This window comes from Bubalus bubalis, chromosome 7 (genome assembly GCF_019923935.1).
Source record: "Bubalus bubalis isolate 160015118507 breed Murrah chromosome 7, NDDB_SH_1, whole genome shotgun sequence".
NCBI classification, from domain to species: Eukaryota; Metazoa; Chordata; class Mammalia; order Artiodactyla; family Bovidae; genus Bubalus; species Bubalus bubalis.
In genome coordinates, this window is record NC_059163.1 from 81,293,678 (window position 1) to 81,320,469 (window position 26,792).

Genomic DNA, 26,792 nt, shown 5'->3' on the forward strand with positions numbered 1-26,792 from the left:
ATCAATGTGTTTTCACCATACTGTCACTGAGAATGGAAGGCCAAAGTAAAAAAATAATAATAGCAGGCAAGTTTTTGCTCAGAGGTTAGTAATTTCTCTCTTTCTGCTAATCTGGAGATACAACAAGGCAGTTTGAGGGCAAATTCCAGTGGTTCACTGGGTAACCAAAACAACTGACACTGTGATACCCTTGTATCAGTTCTGCTTCTATATAAATTCTATTTCTGTTTCTTTAGTCTTTGTAAACTGCCATCTCTGGAGTTTATGGGGTTTTAATTTAGCTTTTTATCAGTAACTAACTACTTACTAAGGTTTATAGTCACATAAAGGTAAACAGGAGTATTGGACCTCTTTTTCCTTAACAGAGCGATGCTGATGACAGCTTGTGATCTTTCTGCAATTACAAAACCCTGGCCTATTCAACAACGGGTAGGTTTAGTGATGAAAAAGTAGTAATTAAAAGTCAAAGTATGTGATGATTTGAGAGAATAGCATTGAAACATGTATGTTACCATATGTGAAATAGATCGCCAGCCCAGGTTTGATGCATGAGACAGGGTGCTCAGGGCTGGTGCACTGGGATGACCCAGAGGGATGGGATAGGGAGGGAGGTGGGAGGGGGGTTCAGGATGGGGAACACATGTATACCCGTGGCTAATTCATGTCAATGTATGGCAAAACCAATACAGTATTGTAAAGTAATTAGCCTCCAATTAAAATAAATAAATAAATTTTTTTTTTAAGTCAAAGTATGAAAAACCTTTACTCTTAAATGTAGCTTTTAAAGTACTTGGGAAACTTTTAATCTAAACTTTAAGTAGTATTAATAGCAGATAATTGGACATAAACACTTTTCTTTTTTAGAACACTTGTTATGACTTAATAATTATTAACACAGCAAAAACGTAGCTGTTGATAAAGTTTAATTCCAGTACTGTTTTTAGCTCAGTTGTTTTTTTTTTTTAAGCACATCCCTTTAATAGTCTTAATAATTAGAAGACACAAACTCCGTTTTCTTGTAGTTAGCCTACTAGGCTGTACTTCAACTCTAAATAGGCATTAACAAGTAGAACTTAAACATTTCTGGTGCTCATCAATATAGGACATGTTGATACAAGATATGCAGAAGGTGCTAATTAGAGCCCGGGGTCAGGTGGCTAGAAATATATTGTCTCTCTAAATAAGTCAGTGCCGTAACATTGTGCTGAGGCATAAAGGCCCTAGGCTAAATATAAGGGGGGGTGGGGGGTATACATGCGATGATGTGTATATTGTGTTTGTTTTCTGAGACTGCATTGTCAATCCTAAATGTACTACCTGAGATTATTGACAGTTGCTGTTGGTCACGGCTATGGGATACATAGTCATGGAGCCCAGGAATGACAGGCTCATCTCCTGAACCACGTGCTGACAAGACAGTATCAGGAATGCACTCTCCAGGCGCCAAAGCTGACATGCCATAAGCACGCCAGAAATGTCTCTACAGACCTTCCTGCTTCATAATAAGTAACACTACATGCCCATTTCAAAACAGGAAAGAGAATGGAAGAGGAAAGAATTTCTTTCTTTCTCTTTCTTTTGAATCAAACTCTGAAAACATACAGCAGTGAAGCTGGGGTCCAGATAAAAAGCAGCACTATAAAGCCCCTATAATTAAAACAGTTTGGAATTGGTATCAGACCCATGAACACAATAGAACACTAAGAATTGCATAGAACACTTACATAATTAAGATAGCATTTCAAATAACTGGGGGAAAGACAGACTTTACTATATAATGTTAGGACGGTTTTCCCATCTTCCATAACCAGATGGCAAAAGATGAAACTGGATCTATTCTGCATACTTAAATTCCAAATGGACCATAGAGCTCAGTGTAGACAATTAAACCATACAAGTACTAAGTAAAAACATCTGTGGATTCTTTTATAACTGAGGAGTGAAAAAACTTTCCCAATTACGGCTCCATATGCAGAAACAATAAAGACTGACAAATTTGATTACATGAAAATAAAAAATTAAGAAAACTTTTTTGCATGACAAAGACACAATAAGCAAAAACAGACAATGCTGCTGCTGCTGCTGCTAAGTCGCTTCAGCCGTGTCCGACTTTGTGTGACCCCATAGACGGCAGCCCACCAGGCTCCCCGGTCCCTGGGATTCTCCAGGCAAGAACACTGGAGTGGGTTGCCATTTCCTTCTCCAATGCATGAAAGTGAAAAGTCAAAGCGAAGTTGCTCAGGCATGTCTGCCTCTTAGCAACCCCATGGACTGCAGCCTACCAGGCTCCTCCGTCCATGGGATTTTCCAGGCAAGAGTACTGGAGTGGGGTGCCATTGCCTTCTCCGAACAATGAGGAATAGGTAAAAATACTTACAACTTTTATCTGATAGCTAATATCCATAATATCAAAGAACTTCTTAAACATAAAGAAAACAGCTAACAATCCTACTGGAAAATGGGCCAAGATTTGAACAAAAAGTTGATAGAGAAAGAAATGCGAATGGCTCTTACTCATTTGAAAAGGTCTCAGAACCTCAATCACAAGGAAAGATGCAAATTAAAACTGTACTGACACAAAACGATTTGTCCAGAATCTCATAACAGCATTATTCCCAATAGTCAGAAGCTAGAAACATCCACATGTCCCTCAACAGGAGAGTGGATGCATGCATTGCAGAGCACTGCCGCACACAGTGCCGCTCTGCTCAACAGCAGAAGGGAGCTGACGCCGGCGCAGGCAGCGCCATGGACAAGTCTCACCAACAGTACACATCCAGTGAAAGCAGCCGGACACAAAAGAACACGTACTGTGATTCATTTATGTCGCGTTCTAGAAAAGGCAAAACTAATCAGTGGTGAAGGAAATGAGGAGAGTGGCTGAGTGGGGAGGAAGCAAAGCAGGTTCGGTGACTCATGGAGAAGGGCCTGAGGGCAACTGCTGGGTGATACAAACACTGTTTCTTGGTTGGGGTGTGTGTTAACCTAGTCACATGCATTTGTGACTGCAGACCCATGATCTATGCAATTCATTGGAAAAAAAAAAACACACTAAGACACCATTTCTCAACTGTCTGATTGGCAAACATTTAAAGATTTTACAGCATACTCTGTTGGGGAAGCTGTGGGAAAACAAGAAATGCAAAATATTGTAACTGTTTGGAAGTATATGATTACACATACTCATTTACTATTACTTCTAGGAATCTTATCTCAAAGATATACTGGCAAGAATATAAAAATACATTTACATAGACTATTCATTTTAGTGCTGTTGGTCATGGCAAAGACAAGAAATAGCCCAAGTGTTCATTAATATGGTACTAAGTGAACTGTAGTATTTATTTATATGATGAAGTCTCTGCAACAGTAAAAAGAAAGGAGTACTTTCTATATACTACTATGGGGTGATTTCAAAGATATAAGTAAAAAAGAAAAAGCAAGGAAGAGAAAATGGGTATGGTATGCTACCATTTATCTGAGAAGGCAATGGAATATGAATGTATGTACTTATATTTATTTGCATATAGTTTTAAAAAGCAGAATTAACTGTTAAAAAGTTAATGATTTCCCACAGGGGAAGGAGGGAATAAGATTGAAGGAACAGAGATATAAGGTAGAGTTGCTTGCATGTACTTGTTTTGTAGATTTAATTTATGAACCATGTAAATTGTGTTTATAAAGTTGAACTTAAAAAAAAATCACATAACCTGGGAAGCAAAATGCAACAATGTGATTTTGGTTGCAAAACCACACTGAGGGGGACAGTTTTATTCCAAGAGATTTAAAACCGTTACTTGACCATGTAACTCCAGTCGATGTACACGAAGAAGAACAACAGCAAACAATTAAAGCTGCTTTTCAGTAATCATATTAGGGGAATTTTGTATATATATTCAGTCACCATAGTGGATGATGTGGGTAAAAGCAAATGAGAAATTATATTGATATTGTTGAGAAGTAGGATTTTTAGTGTGAGTAGAAAGAGAGAGATCCAAGGTGGATAAGGTTTTGCAGAAATCCTATAGTCCTGATTTGAATAGGAAATACTATATGAACTTACATTGTGTAAGCTCCATTCATTAAAAGGGCTTAAAAATAACCAACACCCTGGTAGAAATGAACGAGCCTTGTGCCCTGATTGAAGTTTCTAAATACCTCAGTTTAAAAGAATGAGGACTCCATGAAGAAATGGCTGATTGCCCGTTCCAAAACAGGAAATGTACAAGATGAACTAAGAACATCTTGTTATAGCAGAAAGCAAGAACTATCAAAGACTGATAAAGCCGTGTCAGAAGAGCAAAGAAGCCAACTCAGTTGGCCAAAATGGAACAATGTGGGTGGGCATCAGTAAGGACTGAAATACATTAATTATGTTTAAATCCAAAGTTCAAAATAATAATAAAAATAATAAAGCCTTCTTTAGTCATGTTTGTTGGATGCTTGAGAACTGAGTTATTATTTTTTCCCAATGGTAATTATAATAGAGAAAATCAAGTTATTTCTCCTTTATTTATACAAATTATACTTCAGGGTAACTAAAAATTGATGTGGGGGACTTATTCTATTTCAGCTATAAAGAAAAAGGGAATGATTGCTTTGTATATTACCTTTTTGCAGCCTCTAAATTAATGGATCCAGGCAAAGCTCATGAAGGACTGTTAATATCACAAAGAGAGGCGACCAGGCATTCCATTGTCAGAAGTACATGGCACAGCCTGAGAAACAGTCGTAGCAAAAAAAAAAAAACTCAATCGAATCAAGTGTCTAGATCTCATTACTGGTGTATGGAAATACAGGGAACAGAGAAACATTAAATTTCATTATGGAAACACAATCAGCAAAATCCAGGCAACAGGAAACTACAGGAGAAACAACGCAGTTTATTCAACAGCAGTCAAAATCATAAGGACATTTTTTAAAAAGAGAGACGAGGAGGAATCGGTAGACTGGAAGACACCTAAGAGGCATGTCAATCAGCTTCAGTGTAAGGACCTACCTCATCCTGTGCTTCCCGCAGCGCCTGGTGTAACCGGTGCTTAATATCTCACTGATTATGCGTACGGATGGGCACACAGTGCTTTCTTCCCACTACTGCTGAGGCCGAAATAACATGTTGCTCTTTTCTCTGAATTATAGATTACAGACTCTAGCCTTTGTGATTAGGTACACATTACAATAAAGTATTTACTGTTACTGCTTTATTCTAATTTTACTGATGTGGTTAAAAGCCACAGATTTGATGGGTTTTATTATCTTCATTTAAAGTCTGTTTTACTGAGTGATATGCCTTGAATTACCCACACTTAGTCTGTTATTGATTTCAGATAGCAGAACTTGTTGCCACTGAATTTTTTGACCAAGGAGACAGAGAGAGAAAAGAACTCAACATAGAGCCCGCTGTAAGTATGAGACCTTGTTGGGAGGAATTATTCATACGCATGTTTTTGTTGTAGATTCCTTTTTGTGCTTCTATGAGATTTTAGGAAGACAATTTCTCATCTTTTTATAAAGTCCTTGTTCTTTCCTGAAGAATTAAACATGTTCGTTACAGAAAACATGCAAATAACCAAGGACAGAAAAGACTCTTGAGTTATCAAATCACACCTACTTTTTGTAATTTTTTCCATTTATATATCATAAGCCACTTTGCATTCTAACAGATGTTCTGTCCTATATACCGTTTATAATGGTTACATGAAGTAGTGCATGCATGCTCAGGCATGTCCAACTCCTGTGACCCCATGCATTGTAGACTGCCAGGCTCCCCTGTCCATGGGATTTGCCCAAGAATACTGGAGTGGGTTGCCATTTCCTCCTCCAGGGGATCTTCCCGACCCAGGTATCAAACCCACGTCTCCTGGGTCTCCTGCATCGGCAGGCGGATTCTTTACCACTGAGAAGAAGTGGTAAGCCCCACATGAAATAGATGCAGCTATTATTTACTCTTTGGTATAATTTTGTAGAGTTTACTATTACAAACAGCACTTTGATAAACAGCTGTTGTTGTTAAATATTTGTATACTGCATTTTTTGCTCAGGGTAGGTAGAGAATTTCTAATACAAGAAGATTCTTCTCAACCAATGAAGTTTTTCCTGAAATGGATGAGTTTTTCCTGGAAGTGGTGCATAGGGTCATTCTTTTACTCAAATGAATATTTATTGAGCCCACATTAAATGGGCCATGGTTACAAGATGCCCCTCCTCTGGTACCATTGCCTCTGCTTTACTCTTTAGCCTCATCTGGGCACACCCTATGTCTCATTTGTCTTTTGCAATTATTTAGTCTCCTAGACATAGTAGTCGGAGCTTTCCTGGTGGCTCAGTGGTAAAGAATTCTCCTGCAGTGCAAGAGACACGGGTTTGATCCCTGTGTCAAGATCCCCTGGAAAAGGAAATGAGAACCTGCTCCAATATTCTTGCTTGGACAAACCCATGGACAGAGGAGCGTGGCGGGCAATAGTCCATGGGGTCACAAAGAGTCAGACGTGACTTAGTGACTAAACACACACACAGTAATAGGCTTGTTAGAAGCTCGGAATCCTCTCAGAAAATGGTGGGTAGCAGAGTGATGGTCACAGCTAACAGAGAATCTGCTTCATTTTAAACAAGCACTGAGATAGACTCTTTGCTCCCCTCAGAGGTGCTGGCTTTGTCTTATGTCGTCATGAGCTCCTGAGAAAAAGCAACAGTGATATCTGCGTACTTTTCACTCAGAAAGCTCTCTGTGTGAACTGAGTTGTAATCGACTGTGGCCTCAGTGGCATCTTTCACAAAGCTGAGAGTGTTTGATTCCACATCAGTAGACAATTAGAAAGCATGTCTGTTCTCCAGATACATGTCAGCAGTGGACTCTAGGTCAGTGCCTAACTCTAGGTCACCAGTTGATCTGAGGTCAGTGATCCGTTCTGGTTCTGGGGGTCACACAGGGACAGTCACAGCCCCAGTGAATGAGAGAGAGAGGACCAGGGCCTTCTTGAGCATGGTTTGGTGCAGGGGGGTAGGAGCCTCCAGAAGGTGAAGAGGCAGGTAGGCAGGTATCTGGCCTTCCTCAGCTAACCCAGGGATTCAGCGTTTCAGAGCCAACTGGTATTAAGTAAATGCAGATCTGTGTATGTGTGTTTCTGTGTTTTCAGGATCTAATGAACCGGGAGAAGAAAAACAAAATCCCAAGTATGCAAGTTGGATTCATAGATGCCATCTGCTTGCAACTGTATGAGGTATTTACTATGAAAACTACTAGACTTTTGACAGTGTTATGAAGTAAATTGAAGCAATGAACATCAGGCACATATTTTTTCCTTCTTAATCAAGAAACTAGAAGTAAAATAATCAGGACATTTCTTTTACTAATGAACATGATGTTTGTACTGAACAAGGAACACATTTTATATTTACTATTCCTCAAAAATGTTAATTCACTGATGTATAACTACCTAGTGAGTGCCTACTGCGTGCTAGGCTCCAGCAAATTCATGTAGCGAATGCTGAGAAAAAGTATGTGCAGTGCTACACTCAAAGGAGGCATATTCTGTATACTCTATGTTAGCATATTCTTTTTAAGACTAAATTTTGGCCTAAATAAGGATAAACAGTTATCTAACTTCTTCTCATAGGGTGACTTTACTACTGTTAAGAAAATTTTTATGAGGATTACAGGAAGGCAGCTAGGAAAATATTGGAGGTTCCCATTTTCATATACTTGTTAGTTTGGGTTTTTAAAATTATTCTCCCTAACATATCCAACTAACTAGTTTAGATACTATGCCCCAAATACAGAAAGTAGATGCTGTCCTCGTCTTTATACATTTAAATAGGAAACTGTCTTAAGTTTAAGTATTTGGGGAAAAAAACATTTATCATAGGAGGAATCATAGACTGCCAAGACCAGAAGAAAGGCTAGAAATTTTTTAATCCAGACATTTCACAGATTCAGTCATTGAATCTGTAAAACGTCCATCTTCCAGGGAGATGGAATGCTTGTCCCAACTAGGTAGGTAGTGGGAGAACTGTGTTTAGAGTTCAGTTCTCAGCCTGGGCCCAGGGTTCTAGCCATCAGATGAATTGAAGAAAGAAGCTGTGGCTGATGAGGAAAAAGGAGGGAGGGACAGGAGAGACAGCAGAAGAAAACAGGACGAAAGAACGCGTGTGAGGCCCCGGCGCCGCCTTCTGCCCTCCCTTCTCGGCAAGCTGGCCGTTTACCGCTGTGCAGAAGCCTTCCCAGCAGTGTCTCCAGCACCTCCAGTCATCCTTTCTGTAACTAATGCCTTCCTTATGGACTGGATTAAGAGTTCCTCAGCTGCAGATACTAATGTCTCTCTCCATTTTTTTCCCATACCCATATAGTCAAATCACCCATTATAAATTTCATCCTTCTATATTTCCTATTCATTTTATTTGAATCTATAGTTAAATTCTATGTGATATATACAGGCATTTTTACTATTATTACAGAAGTTATAGGTTCTTATAGAAAAATCAGAATAATAGAGAAGCGAAAAGATAAAATCACTTATAATTCTACTATGTGATAGCCACTGTTATTTCAGTGCATATTCTTTATGACATTTTCATATATTTTTCATTTAACAAAAATTGCTCTTTGCAATCCATAATAGAACGTACATCTTTCTGTTTCAAATGTGTCTTCTAAGACAGTTTTAATGGCTGCAGAATAGTAACACAATATTCCTAACCCTGCTGTTGGGTATTTAAGTCAATATTTGTCTATGACACAGAAATCTACAGTGAAAGTTCTTGTAAGCTAAATAGTTATGGAACTATAGTTGGTAAATAATAATGCCATATAGAGTTTAATCTTTATTATGCTGCTGCTGCTAAGTCACTTCAGTCGTGTCCAACTCTGTGCAACCCCATAGATGGCAGCCCAGCAGGCTCCCTCGTCCCTGGGATTCTCCAGGCAAGAACACTGGGGTGGGTTGCCATTTCCTTTTCCAATGCATGAAAGTGAAAAGTGAAAGTGAAGTCGCTCAGTCATGTCCGACTCTCAGCGACCCCATGGACTGCAGCCTACCAGGCTCCTCCGTCCATGGGATTTTCCAGGCAAGAGTACTGGAGTGGGGTGCCATTGCCTTCTCCGAATCTTTATTATAATCTTGGATAAAAATCTAAAGTATATTGGATAAAATTATTTTATAGAAAATCACAAAAACTAAGCATCTCTCCATGAAGTCAACACTTAGAGAGAACCATCTGTAGTACATAAAAGCAAATGGATTCTTTCTCTACAGAGCCAATTCCACACAGATCTGTCTTCACTGCTTAATAATGTTATGTTGAAATGTGTGCATTTGCTCTTTGTCTCAGCATGTGTTGCCCGTCTGTATAGCTTAAGAGGAGTCATTCATAAATGATCTGTGATCACAGCTCTGGGAGAACCCCAGCAGTGGGTCTGCTTGGGAAGTGAGTGTGTGATGTGACCCTCTGGGACAAGCCTGGGGAGAGGGCTTATTTCCCAGTTGCCAGCTAGTCACCGGCTTTCTTTCTCTCTCTTTAGGCCTTGACCCATGTGTCAGAGGACTGTTTCCCTTTGCTGGACGGCTGCAGAAAGAACAGGCAGAAATGGCAGGCTCTTGCAGAACAGCAGGAGAAGACACTGATTAATGGTGAAAGCAGCCAGACCAAGCGGAACTGAGAGGCCTATTCATGCAGAGCTGAAGTTGACAGATGGTGTCTTCTGCAGTATGCCGAGTTTTGCTACATACTGTACAGATTTGGTGTATACTTTGCCACTGCTGTATTTTTATTTTTGCACAATTTTTGACAGCGTAGCATGAAATGTTTTTAGAGGACTATTGCATATTTTCTGTACATTTGTTTTATGCCACTGAACTGAGATTATCAACACCACCCACTCTTAGCACGTGAATAAGAGCACTGTTTGTAATATTTTGTGTACTGCAGGTACAAGTTGCATTCTTGCACAGAGGCTAATTTTGGGTTTGTTTGTTTTTTTCTGGGGATTTTAAATAATTGGTTTTGTGTTTTCTGAATTATCAATCTTTGAAGAATGTTTAGAATCTTTTCTTTCTTAAAAATAGTCTAGGAGCAAACTGAATATATTCTGTGACATTTAAAACCTTCATAGAACAGAGAAAAGTGTTGACTTTTAAAGCTTGTTGGATTTTAAAAGGAATGGGCTATATTTTTCAACACTTATTACCTTAACGAAAGAAAGTTAAAACTCTAAACAAATGGAAAGTACTATAAGGCAGTATTGTAAAGAAAAGACATTACTTAATTAATTTGGTTTTTGTGTTGTTAGAGAACAGGCAAGAGAGAGATTTCTTATTTCAGTGCAATACATCCCAAAGGCTACCCATAAATGCTCACTTCGACCTAACAGACCTGGTAGAGAGCAGGAGGAGCCTGGGAAGAAGACCCAGCCCCTGAGTCTCGAGGGATGAGCCTGCTGCAGAAATGGAGTGGCCAGGACAGCCGTCAGGGAAGAGAACGCTCCACCGGAGGACACCCTGACAGTCAGGGTGTCACACACTGAGCTTCCTTTTCGTTCACCTCACGAGTCATCGTTGTAAGTCAACACTTTAAAACACAACAAGCGATCATGGGCGCACAGGCCTGAAATGAGCTGTGACCACTCAGGACAAGAGGGTATGCACCCTAAACTGGCCCCTGAGCTCATACTTGGTGGGATTTACTTCTCATAACTTTTAGTCCATTTAGAAAATGCTAATGTTTTCTTAGAACTTGAGCTCATTTAATTGTATTCCCACTGTACATATGTGCCCCTAAAGACACTTGTATTCCATATGAGAGCAGTAGATAACGAAGCGAGAAACTGGTTCCGGAAAAGAAAATCTGCTCTAAATGTGCAGTAATGTTTGGACTTGGGGAAGAATAGGAAGACAGGCGTTTCATCTGTTCATATCCCTCCACATCTCTGAAAAAAGTTTCTGAGTTTCTATCACTGGTTTGGATAGAAAAGCTCTTGGGGATATGATAATGCAGCATAGAAGAATTTTCACTAAAACATATTTTCCATTTATATACATTTTTTCCCTAAACATCCTAAAATTCAACATATAAGTTTTGAAAATTCTAAGTGTGTATATGTATCTTGACATAAAGTAATTTTATTCTTACTCTTCAGTTAAAAAAAACACAAAACATATTGTATTGCCATCATTTTGTAGTGGTAAGGGAGAGTCTAGAAGGTTATCAGTTGTTTAATGCAGTATGTATTACTGTTGTAATACTTGTAACTTCAGCATGTTATTCTGTTTTTAAGTCATACACATGAGATCTGAGAGTTTGCCTCTTGGTGGCACTGGTGTGTAACTTACACAGACTGTCACTAACATAACATATCTTCATACCAGGATATGCCTATGCATGCATACACAATTCCTTAGTACCGAAAAATTGTTTGAAGAATAGCAGTCTTTTCAGTAACCTATCATCTTTTTACCATACACATTGTGATTTAGCAGCTATGCTAAAATCTGTAATCAAATATTTCAGCAGTTTGTTCAGGGCTTCTCATGTATGTCATTACAACTTTTACATACATAGTAGACTATGTATAGAGAATTTGTATGTATGTCATTTTAACAAGTAAGATGATAGATTTAGAAATTCTTGGCTTACTTTTAGATAATGGCTTATTTTACTTTACTAGTTTAGAAACTGAAAGAAGTTGGGCAATGCCATACCTATTTTATCTTTGGGTATTTTAGTTCATACAGAAGAAGAGTGCTTCTTGAAGCCTGGTTAGTTGGTTCAAATAATTTTTAACTTTTAGGAAAATCATTCCATACATGGATTAATACCTGGTACATGGACACAAATTCTTATGTGAATATTTCCTTTCCAGTATCCTCTCAAGTTGGGGGAATATATATATATTCTCTCACCCTACCCTATATTTATATTACCTGTAACTAGCAAGAAATTGTTCTAGATTAGTTTGCTGTTGTTCTAGCTGAGTAACATGATACCATTTCATTTCAATTTTCAGCCCCAGAAGTCCCCACTACTTTGCTAAGTTGTGAATGATGTCTGTAAGACTGCCTGCCTGGCCTTATACTTTCACAGGAGTGGCCTTTGCCAGTCACTAACCCGTGTGAACTCGAGTTTCAGTGTCATAACTGCTGTGAATGTGAACCAGTTGTGCCGCTGAAGGAGTTGTGTTTGGGCTAAGCCTTCCCTGCAAGGGGGATGTCACAGAGGACAGCTCCTGTGTCAGAGCTGGTGGGCCCTGGAGACCACTGTCGGAAAGGAGACGGCGGGCCCCAAAGCAAGGTGTCTAGTCCCATATGTTATTTCCTATGTTGAGTTTCCAAGACTGGGGAGGAAAAAAGTACATTTCTTTGGCTCCTAGTGCAGATCATTAGTTGTGTGAGATTTAGAGCTCTCTCAGCACCTCGCCTCAAGGTACAAACGCCACCGATCTCCTTACTACAAGTAACAGTTTCCTCCCACGGGAGTGTTGGAGATGAGAAAGCGTATGACAGCGTACTGGAAATAATGGGTTGCGGGAGGAAACGGGTCACAGATATATTCTCACCTAGCTGTGAAGTGCCTTTATTTTCAGCACAGAGCACAAATGTCAGACCAACTCCAATTTGATGTTCTGTTTCCCTGTGTTTTCCATCAGATTGTAGTCCTAAAACTTTACAGGCCATCAGAAGAAATGCTGTTTGTTTTGTTTTACAAGCTTGATTTAAGATGGGATTGGGGGAAAGAGTATAATTGCTCTCCTCTCCTAGGAATAATTATAGTTAAAACAAGGTAGTATAACGCAGTGCTCAGCATCCGACATGCCTCAGTCCACCTTTTACTGAGCTTCTGCCACATGTCAGGTACTGCACTCCACAGTGGAGACCATGCAGCGACCTCACGGAGTTTGTAAGTCTCTGCAGGGAGTGCGGATAAGAGACTCACCAGCTTCTGCTTCTGGCGATTTAATGTGAAAATATAGGGTACAGTTATCACTTTCACTTATATGTATTATACAGTTTTTCAAGGACCTTCTTTACCTGGAACTTATTAAGAATCCGTCAGTGAACATCCTGTCTTCCTATAAGTATGAATCACTTAGCCTGTTGATAGCTTAAAGAACACCTTATGTTAAGTATGGAGTCATATATTCCACTGTATAGATTATTTTTCCATATGCTAGCCAGGTAGAGATTACTCAAGAGTTCTCTCAGACTGTTAAACTGCACACGGTTTTGGACCCCTTCTGCTCCACCGCAGGGAGCGAGGAAGAAAGTATTAAAACTCACTTTGCCCTTCCCATATGCTTCTCAAAAGCCTATGTAAACATGTCTTAATGAATGTTGTTGAAAGCCATGTAAATAGTTAAAAACATAAATTTCTAATACAGTTTAAGGGAAGAAAAGCTTATGAATTATCACTAGCCACTTAATATCTATTTCTTATACCTTTTCAATACATTTGAACAAATATATAGTTTCTAGCACTATTTTTATACTAGGATAAAGAGTTATTACTATGTATATTATGTTTAGCATTTAAGTCATTTTAAATAATTGTGAATGTTGGTTTCTTGTCTTTCCTCTCCCCCACCATGAAAACCATTTCATATGACTTTGACAAAATCACTTTAAAAGAACACTTACCCACTTATGATGCCAATGATCAGGGTGGTTTTTCCATTGTGCAGACTCATCACTTGTCAGCTGTTTCCTCATTTTGCCATGCTGTGTAAAAATAAAAAGAAGAATTAACAAGTAAGTATGAGCACTGTGTCATTCTTACAGGACTTTGAATTTTAGGTGAGGAGAATGGGCCCAAGAGTTTGAGTGACTTTAATCCAGCTAACCTGTGGTCCTATTAGCTGGGCGGGGGCGGGGGGGGGGGGGGGAGGCGGATGTGGTTTAATAAACTCCTTTGTTCAGCCTAGACACCTGAGTAAAATAATCTTTTTGTTAATATCCTTTGCTACCAGGTGGAGGGCAACATTTTCCACACACCTTAGCACTTCAAGTCTCTAACAACAGAGAGAATAACTGTTAGCATTCTCAGATTGCATGAGGAGCTAAGGCTTAGGAATTAAAGACTTGCCAAATGGCATGAGTTGGATGTGAGCCCAGATCTGTCTAGTTTGAAAGCAGATATTTGTTCCACTTAGTTCTCTTCTTGAATTTTAATTGTAAAAGGTCCCGAATCCACTCTTAGTGAATCAAATGGGTTATCTAGAAGCACGAGATACAAGATGTCCTGCAGATGTGGCTTTATTTGGGGCTTCAGAGTTAATACTCCTTTGGTTCATCTGGTAATAGCTAATGCTATGCCATCACAGAATCCCAGGTACCACTGTGCTTCAGTGCTGCTAGTCTAGAGGCATGGAGGTATAATTAAAGGCAATACTTCTGATTCTGATTCAGTTTTGCCACTAGACAAGCCCTCTCACGTTGAGCACAGAGTATCCAGTCTATGCCTAATTCACAAAGCTAAAGACAAAAATAAAATGAAAGCTCATGTAAAACAGTATTGTAGATCTTCTAACCACTAGATAGCACCATAATTTCAGTTGTATTTAAAGAAGTAATCTTAACTGGGTACAATGAATAAACTGCTTTTAAAAATATTTTTACCGGCTAAAGAAAAACAGGGCTTCCCTGATAGCTCAGTTGGTGAAGAATCCGCCTGCAATGCCGTGGACCCTGGTTTGACTTCTGGGTCAGGAAGATCCACTGAAGGGATTGGCTACCCACTCCAGTATTCTTGGGGTTCCCTGTGGCTCAGCTGGTAAAGAATCCACCTGCAATGTGGGAGATCTGGATTCGATCCCTGGGTTGGGAAGATCCCCTGGAGAAGGGAAAGGCTACCCATTCCAATATTCTGGCCTGGAAAATTCCATGGACTGTACATGGGGTCACAAAGAGTTAGACACGACTGGGGTGACTTTCACTTTCAAAGAAAAACAGAAAAAAAATCAATAAAGAATTAAGATTTGCTTACTTCTGTCCAGTGATCATTTGATTAAGATTTTCTGCAAACAATAATTGATCATCTGAAGTCTCTCTAATTTATACTCATTAGTCTTTCCACAGCGACATCATCCCTTCTTGTATAAAATCCACATTTTTGCTATTAGCTGTGCTGCCTTCTCAGTAAATGGATATAGTTGATATATATATATGTATTTGATATATGCAAATATCAGTGTGTAATTTTCTGCATTTAAGGCATATAAAAAATTAACAGAAACACCTTGAATTTGCAGAGAATATTTTCTGATTTTAAGTTACATTCAGCCTTGGCAGGAGAGAAACTATGTGTTTCTAACCACATGTTTTTTTTTTTTTTTTTTCAAAATAAAAATACACAGGAATTATGAATGGAATCAAAGTAATAATTACTGGAATCAAAAGAAATCTAAAAGGCATGCCTGTCTCATTTTTAAAGGTATGTATGCAGGCATGTGTGTGTGTAAATATTCAGGAACTAAGTTGACTCTCAGTCATCTAACAGCAATCCCAATGCTATGTTTTAGGTTTCATCTTTCTATCTGAATTTAAGGTACAAGAGCACATGGCTAAGGGCGGGAAGTGGAAGGAATGAACTATCACATGAACTACCACAACAGCTTTAAACTTTAATATCCCCTATATTAAATACTTTTAGAGCCACGTTTCATGTCATATCACTGTTTCCCTTACCCAACAGGAGCATTTTCTAGGCTTTATACAACATCAATCCAGCATACTGCTGTAAGTCACGAGCTTACCCCTTCACCAACCAGCTCTCTGAAAGGTAGGGATTCTCTGATCATGCTGATATGCCTTGACAGGGAGGAAAAGCATAAAACATGCTCAATGGCGACCTTGGCTACAGCTGCTCTCTCTCCAGAAAAGCTAACAGAAGTATTTACTAAGGGTGCTCTACCAGTCTATCAGAATAAGTAATGGACTTCTTGGGGGAGTGTATGAAGGCAGGGCTGTGTCCCATCATCATGCCCTCTCTTTCTTCAACCTCTGTTTCTCTTCTTCTACTCTGGCTCCATGCATAAGGCCTTCAAGCATACTTGATTCTCCTGGCCCTAAAGAACAGCTGCCTGGATCACACAGCCCTCCCGCCAACATCTCTTGCATTCTGTTTCTGTTGATACTTTGAAGGTACCCAACAGTGAAAGAACAAATTTTCATCCAATTCCCTTTGACGTAAAATCGGATCTTATAAAGAAAGGATAAGGTAATTCTAGTGAAGGGCAACAGAAAGATCAATACAGCATTTTTAGAAATTCTCAGACAAGAGCTAAATTTTAAGATGGAAAAATAAACTGAATAAAACAATTTCGGGAAAGAATATTTGTTTTCTATTGTGAACAGGAAGTCACCAGGCTTTCACTAATAAACTGATAACCACTGGTGGAGTTACTCTCATTGGGAGTTTCACCATTTTGCTAGGAGCCAAGAGAAATTCATAAAAGGCTAGTTAGAGGTCAATGATCTCATGGAGAAGATAAGACTTACATTTAAAAATAACAATGCCCAACAAAAGTCAACAGAAGATGTTGATTCATTTCTAAATACTTGATTCTTTCCTAAGTATCAGGCTCAGGTAAACTAATACACATTGTCTCACAAAGCATCTAGTCCAGCAGAAGCTACACAGGAGGGCAAATAGTCACGTCTCTGCATCAAGTGTGGGAGCGGAGGGTTCACAGATGGCTTCCTGAAGTGTGTGACAACTGGCTTACCTAAGTGCAAAGGAGGAAGAGTATTCCAGGCTGAAGGAACGTGTGAAGACCTAGAGGCAGCAAACGTGAGAACCCAAAAGGCTTCCCACAATTTTACTTAATTTTTATAAAATTTATACTTTTAAATGATGAGGGTTACAAACATATTTATAAAGTATAAATATTATGAATACTTATAAATGTATAAAATAAAGCAAATGTGCTTTATTTTTAAATTGAAGTATAGTTGATCTGGGGCTTCCCTGGTGGCTCAGGCGGTAAAGAATCTGCCTGAAATGCAGGAGACCAGGGTTTGATCCCTGGGTTGAGAAGATCCCCTGGAGCAGGGAATGGCAACACACCAGTATTCTTGCCTGGAGACTCTCATGGACAGAGGAGCCTAGTGGGCTACAGTCTATGGGGTCACAAAGAGTCAGACATGACTGGGTGACTAATATACACACTTAGCTGATTTACAATATTATGTCAGTTTCAGGTATACAATATGATGACTCAATATTTTTATAGATTATATATTCCAGCAAAATGTTCTTTAAATGTATATTTGAGTTTTTAAGAAAATATAAGAGAAATCTCTAGAGGCCAAAGAAAGGCTAATTAAAAACCCAGTTTAAGTGTGTGAGCTGATACTATGTCAGGCCCAGGAATACCTGCAGATCTATATCACGAAGGGGTTTTAAATGAGACCTGGAAACATGGTCTTGAGAGTCAGGGAAGCACCTAGGAAATGGCCCTCCAAGAAAGACTGAACACTCTGAAGAGCTGTGCTCTCAACATGTAGAAAGTGGGGGAAAATTCATTCAGAGACACAGGACAACTAAAGGAAGCCTGCCTGTCTTAATCTGAGCTCTGGTTAAAAAATAATAACAACATAGAGTCCATCTTCACATTAACCCAGATTTGGGGTTTGAAGCTGATGCAGGACTATCCAAGTTAAATAGCAAACAAGAAGTCTCAGGCAGGTAATATCCATGAACAACTGTTGAAAGCAAAGGCAAAATGTCTTTGGAAGAACACATCCTCAAACAGGCCCATGAAATTTCCACACAATTTATACCACTAAAGACAAACTCATAATTGCAATATACACGAGGAAACAGTAATTCACACCATACAAAGTCAGAAGCCATAAGACTGTAGGATCAGATCCTCAAAAAATTCAGGCAACAGAACCCCTAAACAGAGGCTGCAGGGAGGCATCACTGGCTCCTCGCTCTTGTGCTTCCAAATGCAGGAACACCCTTCAGGTGACACCCGTGGCCTCCTGTTCCAGCATTCACCCAAACAAGCGGTTCCTGAACTTGAACACTACCACTATGGATTGATTTTTACATGGCAATAAGCTAGGTAAATATCTCTTCTCAACTTCCTAAATTTTCATTGAAAAAAAAAATCTGTTAGCTTCCTATTGCTGGTGCAGCAAATTACCACAAATGGACTGACCTAACACAAATTTATTATCTTACTGTTCAGGTGATCAAAAGTCTAAAATGTGTCAGCAAGGCTACATTCCATCCAGAGGCCACTTCCTGGCCTTCCTGAGCTCTCAGAGGCTCCTGGCACTGATGAGTTCATGGCCTCTTTCTCCATCTTCAGAGCCAACAGCATAACATCTGCAAAGCTCCCCCCTCAGTCACACACCACACACTTCCCCCTACCTATCCCTGCTTCCATCCTCATGGTTTCTTCTCTAACACTCCTGTCACCCTCTTAAGGATCCGTATGATCATGTGGCCCATCCAAATAATCCAGGATGAACTTCCTTTTTCAAATGCTTAACAACCACCTCTGCAAAGCTTCTTCAGCCACATAAAGGGACATATTCACAGATTCCAGGGGTTAGGATGTGGACATGTTTAGGGGCCATTATTCTAACACAGCCACTTTCACATGGGCTCTTGAATACGTTTTTGGTGTGCTCTTTTAATAAGACTGTTTTTCAGAAAAGTTTTGGGTTGGAAAAGGATTGGCCAAGAAAGTGGTATAGTGGAGTAGAAAGACCCTGAGGTCACCTATCATGAGCATACCAAAATCACAGCTAAAGAGCTATCATCTATGAAAAAGACTGCTCCTACCAGAAGAGCTCCTCTACAACTAAAGACAAAAAGAAGGAACCACAGCAAGACGGGTAGGAGAAGTGGACTCACAACCTATGACCAAGTCTCATATCCCCACGTGGGCAACCCACAAACAAGAATAAGTACAGGGCTGTCCCAGAGGAGTGAGTTCTTAGCCCCACTTTGGGCTCACCAACCCTAGGATCCTGCACTGGAAAGATGAGATTCTAGAGAATCTGGCATTGAAGGCCAGTGGGACTTAATTTCAAGAGCCCCACAGGATGGGGGTGGGGCAGGGGAGAGGTGGGGGAAATAGAGACATCATTCGTACAGGGTGCACATAAAATTTTACACCAGGACCCAAGATAAAAGCAGGAATTTAATGGGATCCAGGGCTAGACCTCCTTTCTCGTCTTGGCAAGTCTCTGGACAGGTAGGGGTGGCTGCGGCTCACCATGGGGACATAGACCCTGGCGGCAGCCATACCGGGGAGGTTCCCTCTGTCACATGGACATGCCTACTGGTGGCCACCATTTGGGGACCCTCCCTCTAGCTCATTAGTGCCCAAACCTGGCCTTATCCAACAGCCTTTAGGCACCAGCACTTGGATGCCTCAGGTCAAACAACCAAACAGGGTGGAGGCACAGACCCATCCATCAAGCAAACAGGTTTCCTAAAGACTTCCTGAGACCACAGCCATCTCTTAACACTCCCCTAGACATGGCCCTGTCCCCCAGAAGCTGCTGCCAAGACCCAGCTCCACCCACCAGTGGGCAAGCCCAATCCTGCCCTCCAGAAGCCTTTACTGGCTTCTAGACCAGCCTCAAACATCAGTGGGCAGACACCAGACACAAGAAAACCGTGCTCACACAGCCCACCCACAACAGGCCAGAGGCTTCCTGGGACAGCAGGCCAGCACCAGCTTCTCCACAGCCTCGTACCCAATGTGGCAGGAGGCTGTCCCCCCCACACCACCAGTGATCTGACCCCTGCCCGGGATCCCTGGGCCCGACAGCCCAGACTTCAGAACCCAGTTATGCCAGTAATTTGTCACCAACCCCTGGAATATTCTGGACCCAGATCCTGCTACTAGTGAGCCACCACTAGCCCTAGGGCCACCTAGGGTTCTGTAGCCTGCAGCCTGGAGACCAGGCCACATTAACCAACAGTCAGGAGAATCCACATGGGGCAGGGCCTGATAACCAACCAGGCTAGGGGCCTGAGAAACCTACGATACCACCCGTGTAGTGAGCCCTGTCACAGTAGGACTCACAGCTCTTTTACAGAGAAGCCCTAGAGCGTACAGCTTGGGTGGTGAGAGGGGAGTGTGCTGTGGTGAGGCACAGATATCCACAGAAGGATACTTCTCCAAGGTCAATAGACATAACTAACCTACCATGTGCATAAAAATACAAACAGCACTTAGAAAAAAATGAGGCAGAAGAGGACCATGTTCCAGATGAACGAACAAGAATAAAACCCCAGAAGAATTAAGTGAAGTCCAGATGGACAATCTACCCAAGAAAGAGTTTAGGTGTAAAGGTGATCAAAGAACTCAGGAGAAGGATGGAGGCAGAGCAAGAAGTTATAAGTTTTTAACAGAGCTACAGAATATAAAGAACAACCAAACGGAGGTGAAGAATACAACAGAAATGAAAAATACACTAGAAGGAATCAGTGAAGAAAGTCTATATATATATAGACTACTATTGATGAAGGTGAAAGTGGAGAGTGAAAAAGCTGGCTTAAAGCTCAACATTCAGAAAACGAAGATCATGGCATTTGCTCCCATCACTTCATGGGAAATACATGGGGAAACAGTGGAAACAGTGTCAGACTTTATTTTTCTGGGCTCCAAAATCACTACAGATGGTGACTGCAGCCATGAAATTAAAAGACGCTTACTCCTTGGAAGGAAAGTTATGACCAACCTAGATAGCATATTCAAAAGCAGAGACATTACTTTGCCAACAAAGGTTCGTCTAGTCAAGGCTATGGTTTTTCCAGTGGTCATGTATGGATGTGAGAGTTGGACTATGAAGAAGGCTGAGCGCCAAAGAATTGATGCTTTTGAACTGTGGTGTTGGAGAAGACTCTTGAGAGTCCCTTGGACTGCAAGAAGATCCAACCAGTCCATTCTGAAGGAGATCAGCCCTGGGATTTCTTTGGAAGGAATGATGCTAAAGCTGAAATTCCAGTACTTTGGCCACCTCATGCAAAGAGTTGACTCATTGGAAAAGACCCTGATGCTGGGAGGGATTGGGGGCAGGAGGAGAAGGGGACGATAGAGGATGAGATGGCTGGATGGCATCACTGACTCGATGGACGTGAGTCTGAGTGAACTCCGGGAGTTGGTGATGGACAGGGAGGCCTGGTGTGCTACGATTCATGGGGTCGCAAAGAGTCGGACATGACTGAGCGACTGATCTGATCTGATAGATGACTATCTTCAGTGTTATTTTAGATTCCTTCTTTTTGTGTGTATATGTGTATATATATATATAAATGTTTACTTTGAGTTTACCATGAAATTTTTGTATATATACAGACTACTATACAAAAGCTGCTATACAAAAGCTTCATGGCAAAAACATATCAAATATCTATAATATATACACACAAAAAGAAGGAATCCAAAATAAATGATACTCATCAAATCACAAGAGGGAATAAAAAGGGGAAAAAATACCTACGAAAACAACTCTAAAACAATTAACAAAATGGCAATAATAACATACATATTGATAATCACTTTAAATGTAAGTGAACCAAATGCTCCAACTAAAAGCCACAGACTGCCTGCTGCTAAGTCACTTCAGTCGTGTCCGACTCTGTGTGACCCCATAGATGGCAGCCCACCAGGCTCCCCTGTCCCTGGGATTCTCCAGGCAAAAACACTGGAGTGGGTTGTCATTTCCTTCTCCAATGCATGAAAGTGAAAAGTGAAAGTGAAGTCGCTCAGTCGTGTCCGACCCTCAGCCACCCCATGGACTGCACCTTCCAGGCTCCTCTGTCCATGGGATTTTCCAGGCAACAATAGTGGAGTAGGGTGCCATTGCCTTCTCCGACAGACTACCTAAACAGACACAAAAACAAGACATGCTCTTGTAGGCAACATGTCTTGTAGGCACAAAAACAAGGCATGGGTCTTGTTTTTGTGTCTACAAGACATGTTGCTTACAAGAGACTCCCTTCAGATCTAGAGATATACACAGACTGCAAGTGAGGGAATAGAAAAAGGTATTACATACAAACAGAAACCAACAGAAAACCAGAGTAGCTATACTTACATAAAACAAAATATACTTCAAAATAAATACTGTTACAAGATAACAAAGAAGCACTCTACATAATGATCAAGGAATCAGTCCAAGAAGATAACAATTGTAAATTCATGTGTACTCAAGAAAGGAGCACCTAAATAACTAAAGAAAATATTAATGGACATAAAGGAGAAATTGACAGTAACACAATAATAGAAAGTGAAAGTGAAGTTGCTCAGTCGAGTCCGACTCTTTGTGATCCCATGGACTGCAGCCCCCCAGGTTCCTCTGTCTGTGGGATTTTCCAGGCAAGAATACTGCAGTGGGCTGCCATTTCCTTCTCCAGGAGATCTTCCTGACCCAGGAATTGAACCTGAGTCTCCCGCATTGTAGGCAGATGCTTTACCATCTAAGCCACCAGGAGAGTCCTATGTATATGTGTGTGTGCTATGCCAGATAAAGCATACCCTTTAACGCAGTAATTCTGGTAATGTTTCCAAAGAATATATATATATAGATAGATAACTCAGCCATACAAATATGAAATTTTACCATGTGCAATAACATGGATGAACCTGGAGGGTGTCATGCTTAGTGAAATAGGTCTGGTAGAGAAAGACAAATACTGAATGCTATCACTTACATGTGGAATCTAAGAACATACGATAATAGTAGAGGACATTAACACTCCATGTATGTCAACAGACAGATCATCCAGACAGGAAAGCAATATGGAAACACAGACCTTAAAACACACATTATGAACGTAAAAGACACCCAATGAACTTAACTGATTTATAGAGAGCATTCCACCTGAAAGCAACTGAATAGACACTCTTCAAGTGCACATGGAAATTCCCCAGGACAGATCACTGCTGCTAAGTCACTTCAGTTGTGTCCGACTCTGTGTGACCCCATAGACGGCAGCCCACTAGGCTCCTCTGTCCCTGGGCTTCTCCAGGCAAGAATACTGGACTGGGTTGCCATTTCCTTCTCCAATGCATGAAAGTGAAAAGTGAAAATGAAGTCGCTTAGTCGTCCCCAGCTCTTAGCAACACCAAGGACTGCAGCCTACCAGGCTCCTCTGTCCATGGGATTTTCCAGGCAAGAGTACTGGAGTGGGGTGCCATTGCCTTCTCCAGGACAGATCACTAGCTGGGCTATAAAATAAGCCTCAGTAAAACGGAGGAAAACTGAAATCATATCAAGCATTTTTTTGTCTGTTCACAACACTATGAGACTAGAAATCAACTATAAGAAAAAAAAAAAAACTGAAAAAAAGTAAAATAAACCACAAACACATAGAGGCTAAACAATATGTCCCTAAGCAAACAATGGATCACTGAAGAAAGCACAAAGGAAATTAAAAAATACCTACAGACAAGTGAAAATGAAAACTCAACAATCCAAAACCAATGGATGCAGCAAAAGCAGTTCTAAGAGGGAAGTTTATAGTGATAAACACTTACGTCATGAAACACAAAAACTATCAAATGAACAACGTAAAATAAGAAACAAAGAAACAAGCAAAAAGAAAAAAGAGAAAAAAGAACAAGCAAAACCCAAAGTTGGTAGAAGGAAAGAAATCATAAAGATCAAAACAGAAATAAGTGAGACACAGACTAAAGAAAAAACAATAGAAAAGATGACTGACATCAAATCCTGGTTCTTTAAAAAGATATTAAAAAAAGAAAATGACTCCTCAAGAAAAAAAAGAGAGAGGGCCCAGATCAATAAAATCAGAAAGGAAAAAGAAGAAGTTAAACTGACACCACAAAAATACAAAGGATCCCAAGGTATATGAGCAAATACACGCCAATAAGATTGACAACCTAGAAAACAGGGACTATTCTTTTCCAAAAAAAAAAAATTCTTAGGTACAATCTCCTAAAAATTCTTAGGTACAATCTTCCTTTTTTCCAGGAAGAAAAAAAATATGAAGATACCAATTCAGTTCCGTAACAGTCGCTCAGTCGTGTCCAACTCTTTGTGACCCCATGGACTGCAGCATGCTAGGCCTCCCTGAGAGACCAATTATCCATACTGAAATTGAATCTGTAATTTAGAAACTCTCTACAAACAAAAATCCAGGAATAGATGTCTTCACAGGAGAATTCTACTGAACACTTAGAGAAGAGTTAACACACCTACATGGGATTAACATATACACCCTACTGTATTTAAAATAAGTAACCAACAAAGATCTGCTGTACAGCACAGGGAACTATACTCAACACTTTGTAATAACCGTATAAGAGAAAAGAATCTGAAATAAATAGATGTATGTATGTGCAGAACTGAATCACTTTGCTGTACACCTGAAACTAACACAACATTGTAAATCAATTATATTCCAATTTTTAAAAGTTGGGGGAAAAAAAAACCAAAACACCCAGAATGGTTCTGTCACAGAAAAGACACACAGATCAATGGGACAGAAGAGAGAGCCCAGAAATAATGGGCTATTAGTCTACAACAAATGAGTCAAGAACATACAATAGAGAAAAGACTGTCTCTCCAGTAAGTGGTGCCCGGAACACTAGACAGCCACACGTAGAATAATGAAGTCAGAACATTCTCTAATACCAGATACAAAAACAAACTCAAAATGAATTAAAGAACTAAATGTACAACTGGATGCTATAAAACTACTAGAGGAAAACATAAGCAGAATACTCTTTGACATAAATCGCAGCAATAATTTTTTTATATCTATCTCCCAGAGTAAAGGAAATCAAAGCAAAAATGAACAAATGGGACTTAATTAAACTTAAAAGCTTTGGTACAACAAAGGAAAGCATTGAGAAAATGAAAAGACAACCTACTGAATGGGAAAAAGCATTTGCAAATGATATGATCAATAAGGGATCAATACCCAACATATATAAACAGCTCATACAACTCAACATAAAAAAAAAAAAGGCAAACAATCCAATTAAAAAATGGGCAGAAGCCCTAAACAGACCTTTTTTGAAAGATGAAATGCAGATGCTCAAAAGGCACATAAAAAGATGCTCAATATCACTAATCATGAGGGAAATGTAAGTCAAACCCACAATGAGATATCACTTCACACCTGTCAGAACGGCTAACTTCAAAAAGAACAGAAATGACACGCTGGCAAGGATATGGAGAAAAGAGAAGCCTTGTGTACTGTTGGTGAGACTGTCAATTGGTGCAGTCTGTGTGGAAAACAGTATGGAGGCTTCTCAAAAAGCTAAAAATAGAGCACCATGTGACCCAGCAATTCCACTCCTGGGTATTTATCCAAAATAATAATAATAATTTAAAAAGATACACACACTGCAATAGTAGCATTCATAGTTCACAGTAGCATTATTTATAATTACCAAGATATGGAAGCAACCTAAGTGTCCATAAACAGATCAACTGATAAAGGTGGTATATATGTTATATATTTTATACACACACACGCACACACATAGATAAATAGATATAATGGAATATGGGGCCCTGGTGGTTCAGTTGGTAAAGAACCTGCCTGCCAATGTAGGAGACACAAGAGATGTGGGTTTAATCCCAGGATCAGGAAGATCCCCTGAAGAAGGAAATGGCAACCCACTCCAGTATTCTTGCCTGGAAAATTCCATGGACAGAGGAGCCTGGCGGGCTACAGGCCATGGGGTCAAGAAGAGTTGGACACAACTTAGCACATGCACGCATGCGCACACACACACACACACACACACACACACTGGAATATTACTCAGCTATAAAAAAAAGAATGAAACTTTGCCATTTGCAGCAACATGGATGGACTTGAAGGGCATTATGCTAAGTGAAATAACTCAGACAGAGAAAGACATACTATATGCTATCACTTCTATGTAGAATCTAAAAAATACAACAAACTAGTGAATTTAACAAAAAAGACACCTACAGATAAAAATAAGAAACAGTGGTTACTGGAAGGAAGGGGGAGAGAGGTGGGGTGGTGGAGTACAAGGTACAAACTATAAGGTATAAAACAAGCCACAAGAACTAAATCTAAGACTGGATACTATACGGAGACAGCAGAGGAAAACACAAACAGAACACTCTTTGACATAAACCGCAGTAATAATTTTTGTGCAACACAGGGATAATAACTACAAATGGAATGTAACTTTTGAAAACTGTGAATCATCTATCAGTTCAGTTCAGTTCAGTTCAGTTGAGTCACTCAGTCGTGTCCGACTCTTTGCAACCCCATGAATCGCAGCACACTAGGCCTCCCTGTCCATCACCAACTCCCGGAGTTCACTCAAACTCACGTCCATCGAGTCGGTGATGCCATCCAGCCATCTCATCCTCCGTCGTCCCCTTTTCCTCCTGCCCCCAATCCCTCCCAGCATCAGAGTCTTTTCCAATGAGTCAACTCTTCGCATGAGGTGGCCAAAGTACTGGAGTTTCAGCTTCAGCATCAGTCCTTCCAAAGAACACCCAGGGCTGATCTCCTTTAGAATGGACTGGTTTGAGATAAATCCACGCACATATGGACACCTTATCTTTGACAAAGGAGGCAAGAATATACAATGGATTAAAGACAATCTCTTTAACAAGTGGTGCTGGGAACTCTGGTCAACCACTTGTAAAAGAATGAAACTAGAACACTTTCTAACACCATACACAAAAATAAACTCAAAATGGATTAAAGATCTAAACGTAAGACCAGAAACTATAAAACTCCTAGAGGAGAACATAGGCAAAACACTCTCCGACATACATCACAGCAGGATCCTCTATGACCAACCTCCCAGA

General features: G+C 40.1%; 1 protein-coding gene and 1 long non-coding RNA gene across 19 annotated transcripts in view; one reads left to right on the plus strand and one right to left on the minus strand.

The window, feature by feature from the left end:
* PDE5A (phosphodiesterase 5A) overlaps positions 1-13,740 on the plus strand; it is a 150,905-nt gene extending 137,165 nt beyond the window's left edge. For 5 of the 6 annotated variants that reach the window (XM_006067660.4, XM_044946065.2, XM_044946063.2 and 2 more), the window contains 4 exons: positions 366-429; positions 5,328-5,402; positions 7,137-7,220; positions 9,518-13,740. In XM_006067660.4, the coding sequence (XP_006067722.1) occupies positions 366-429; positions 5,328-5,402; positions 7,137-7,220; positions 9,518-9,655 (361 nt within the window). In that variant the 3' untranslated portion in view covers positions 9,656-13,740. The remainder of the gene's footprint in view (positions 1-365; positions 430-5,327; positions 5,403-7,136; positions 7,221-9,517) is intronic. The other variant, XM_044946066.2, reaches the window with a different exon arrangement.
* Positions 1-26,792, minus strand: part of LOC102415178 — a 110,666-nt gene that overhangs the window by 24,078 nt on the left and 59,796 nt on the right. For 7 of the 13 annotated variants that reach the window (XR_006552387.2, XR_006552384.2, XR_006552375.1 and 4 more), the window contains one exon: positions 13,626-13,706. This is a non-coding gene — a long non-coding RNA (uncharacterized LOC102415178). Of the gene's footprint in view, positions 1-4,610; positions 4,719-10,716; positions 13,752-26,792 lie in introns of those variants that run through there. The other 6 variants (XR_006552378.1, XR_006552373.1, XR_006552379.1 and 3 more) reach the window with 4 other exon arrangements.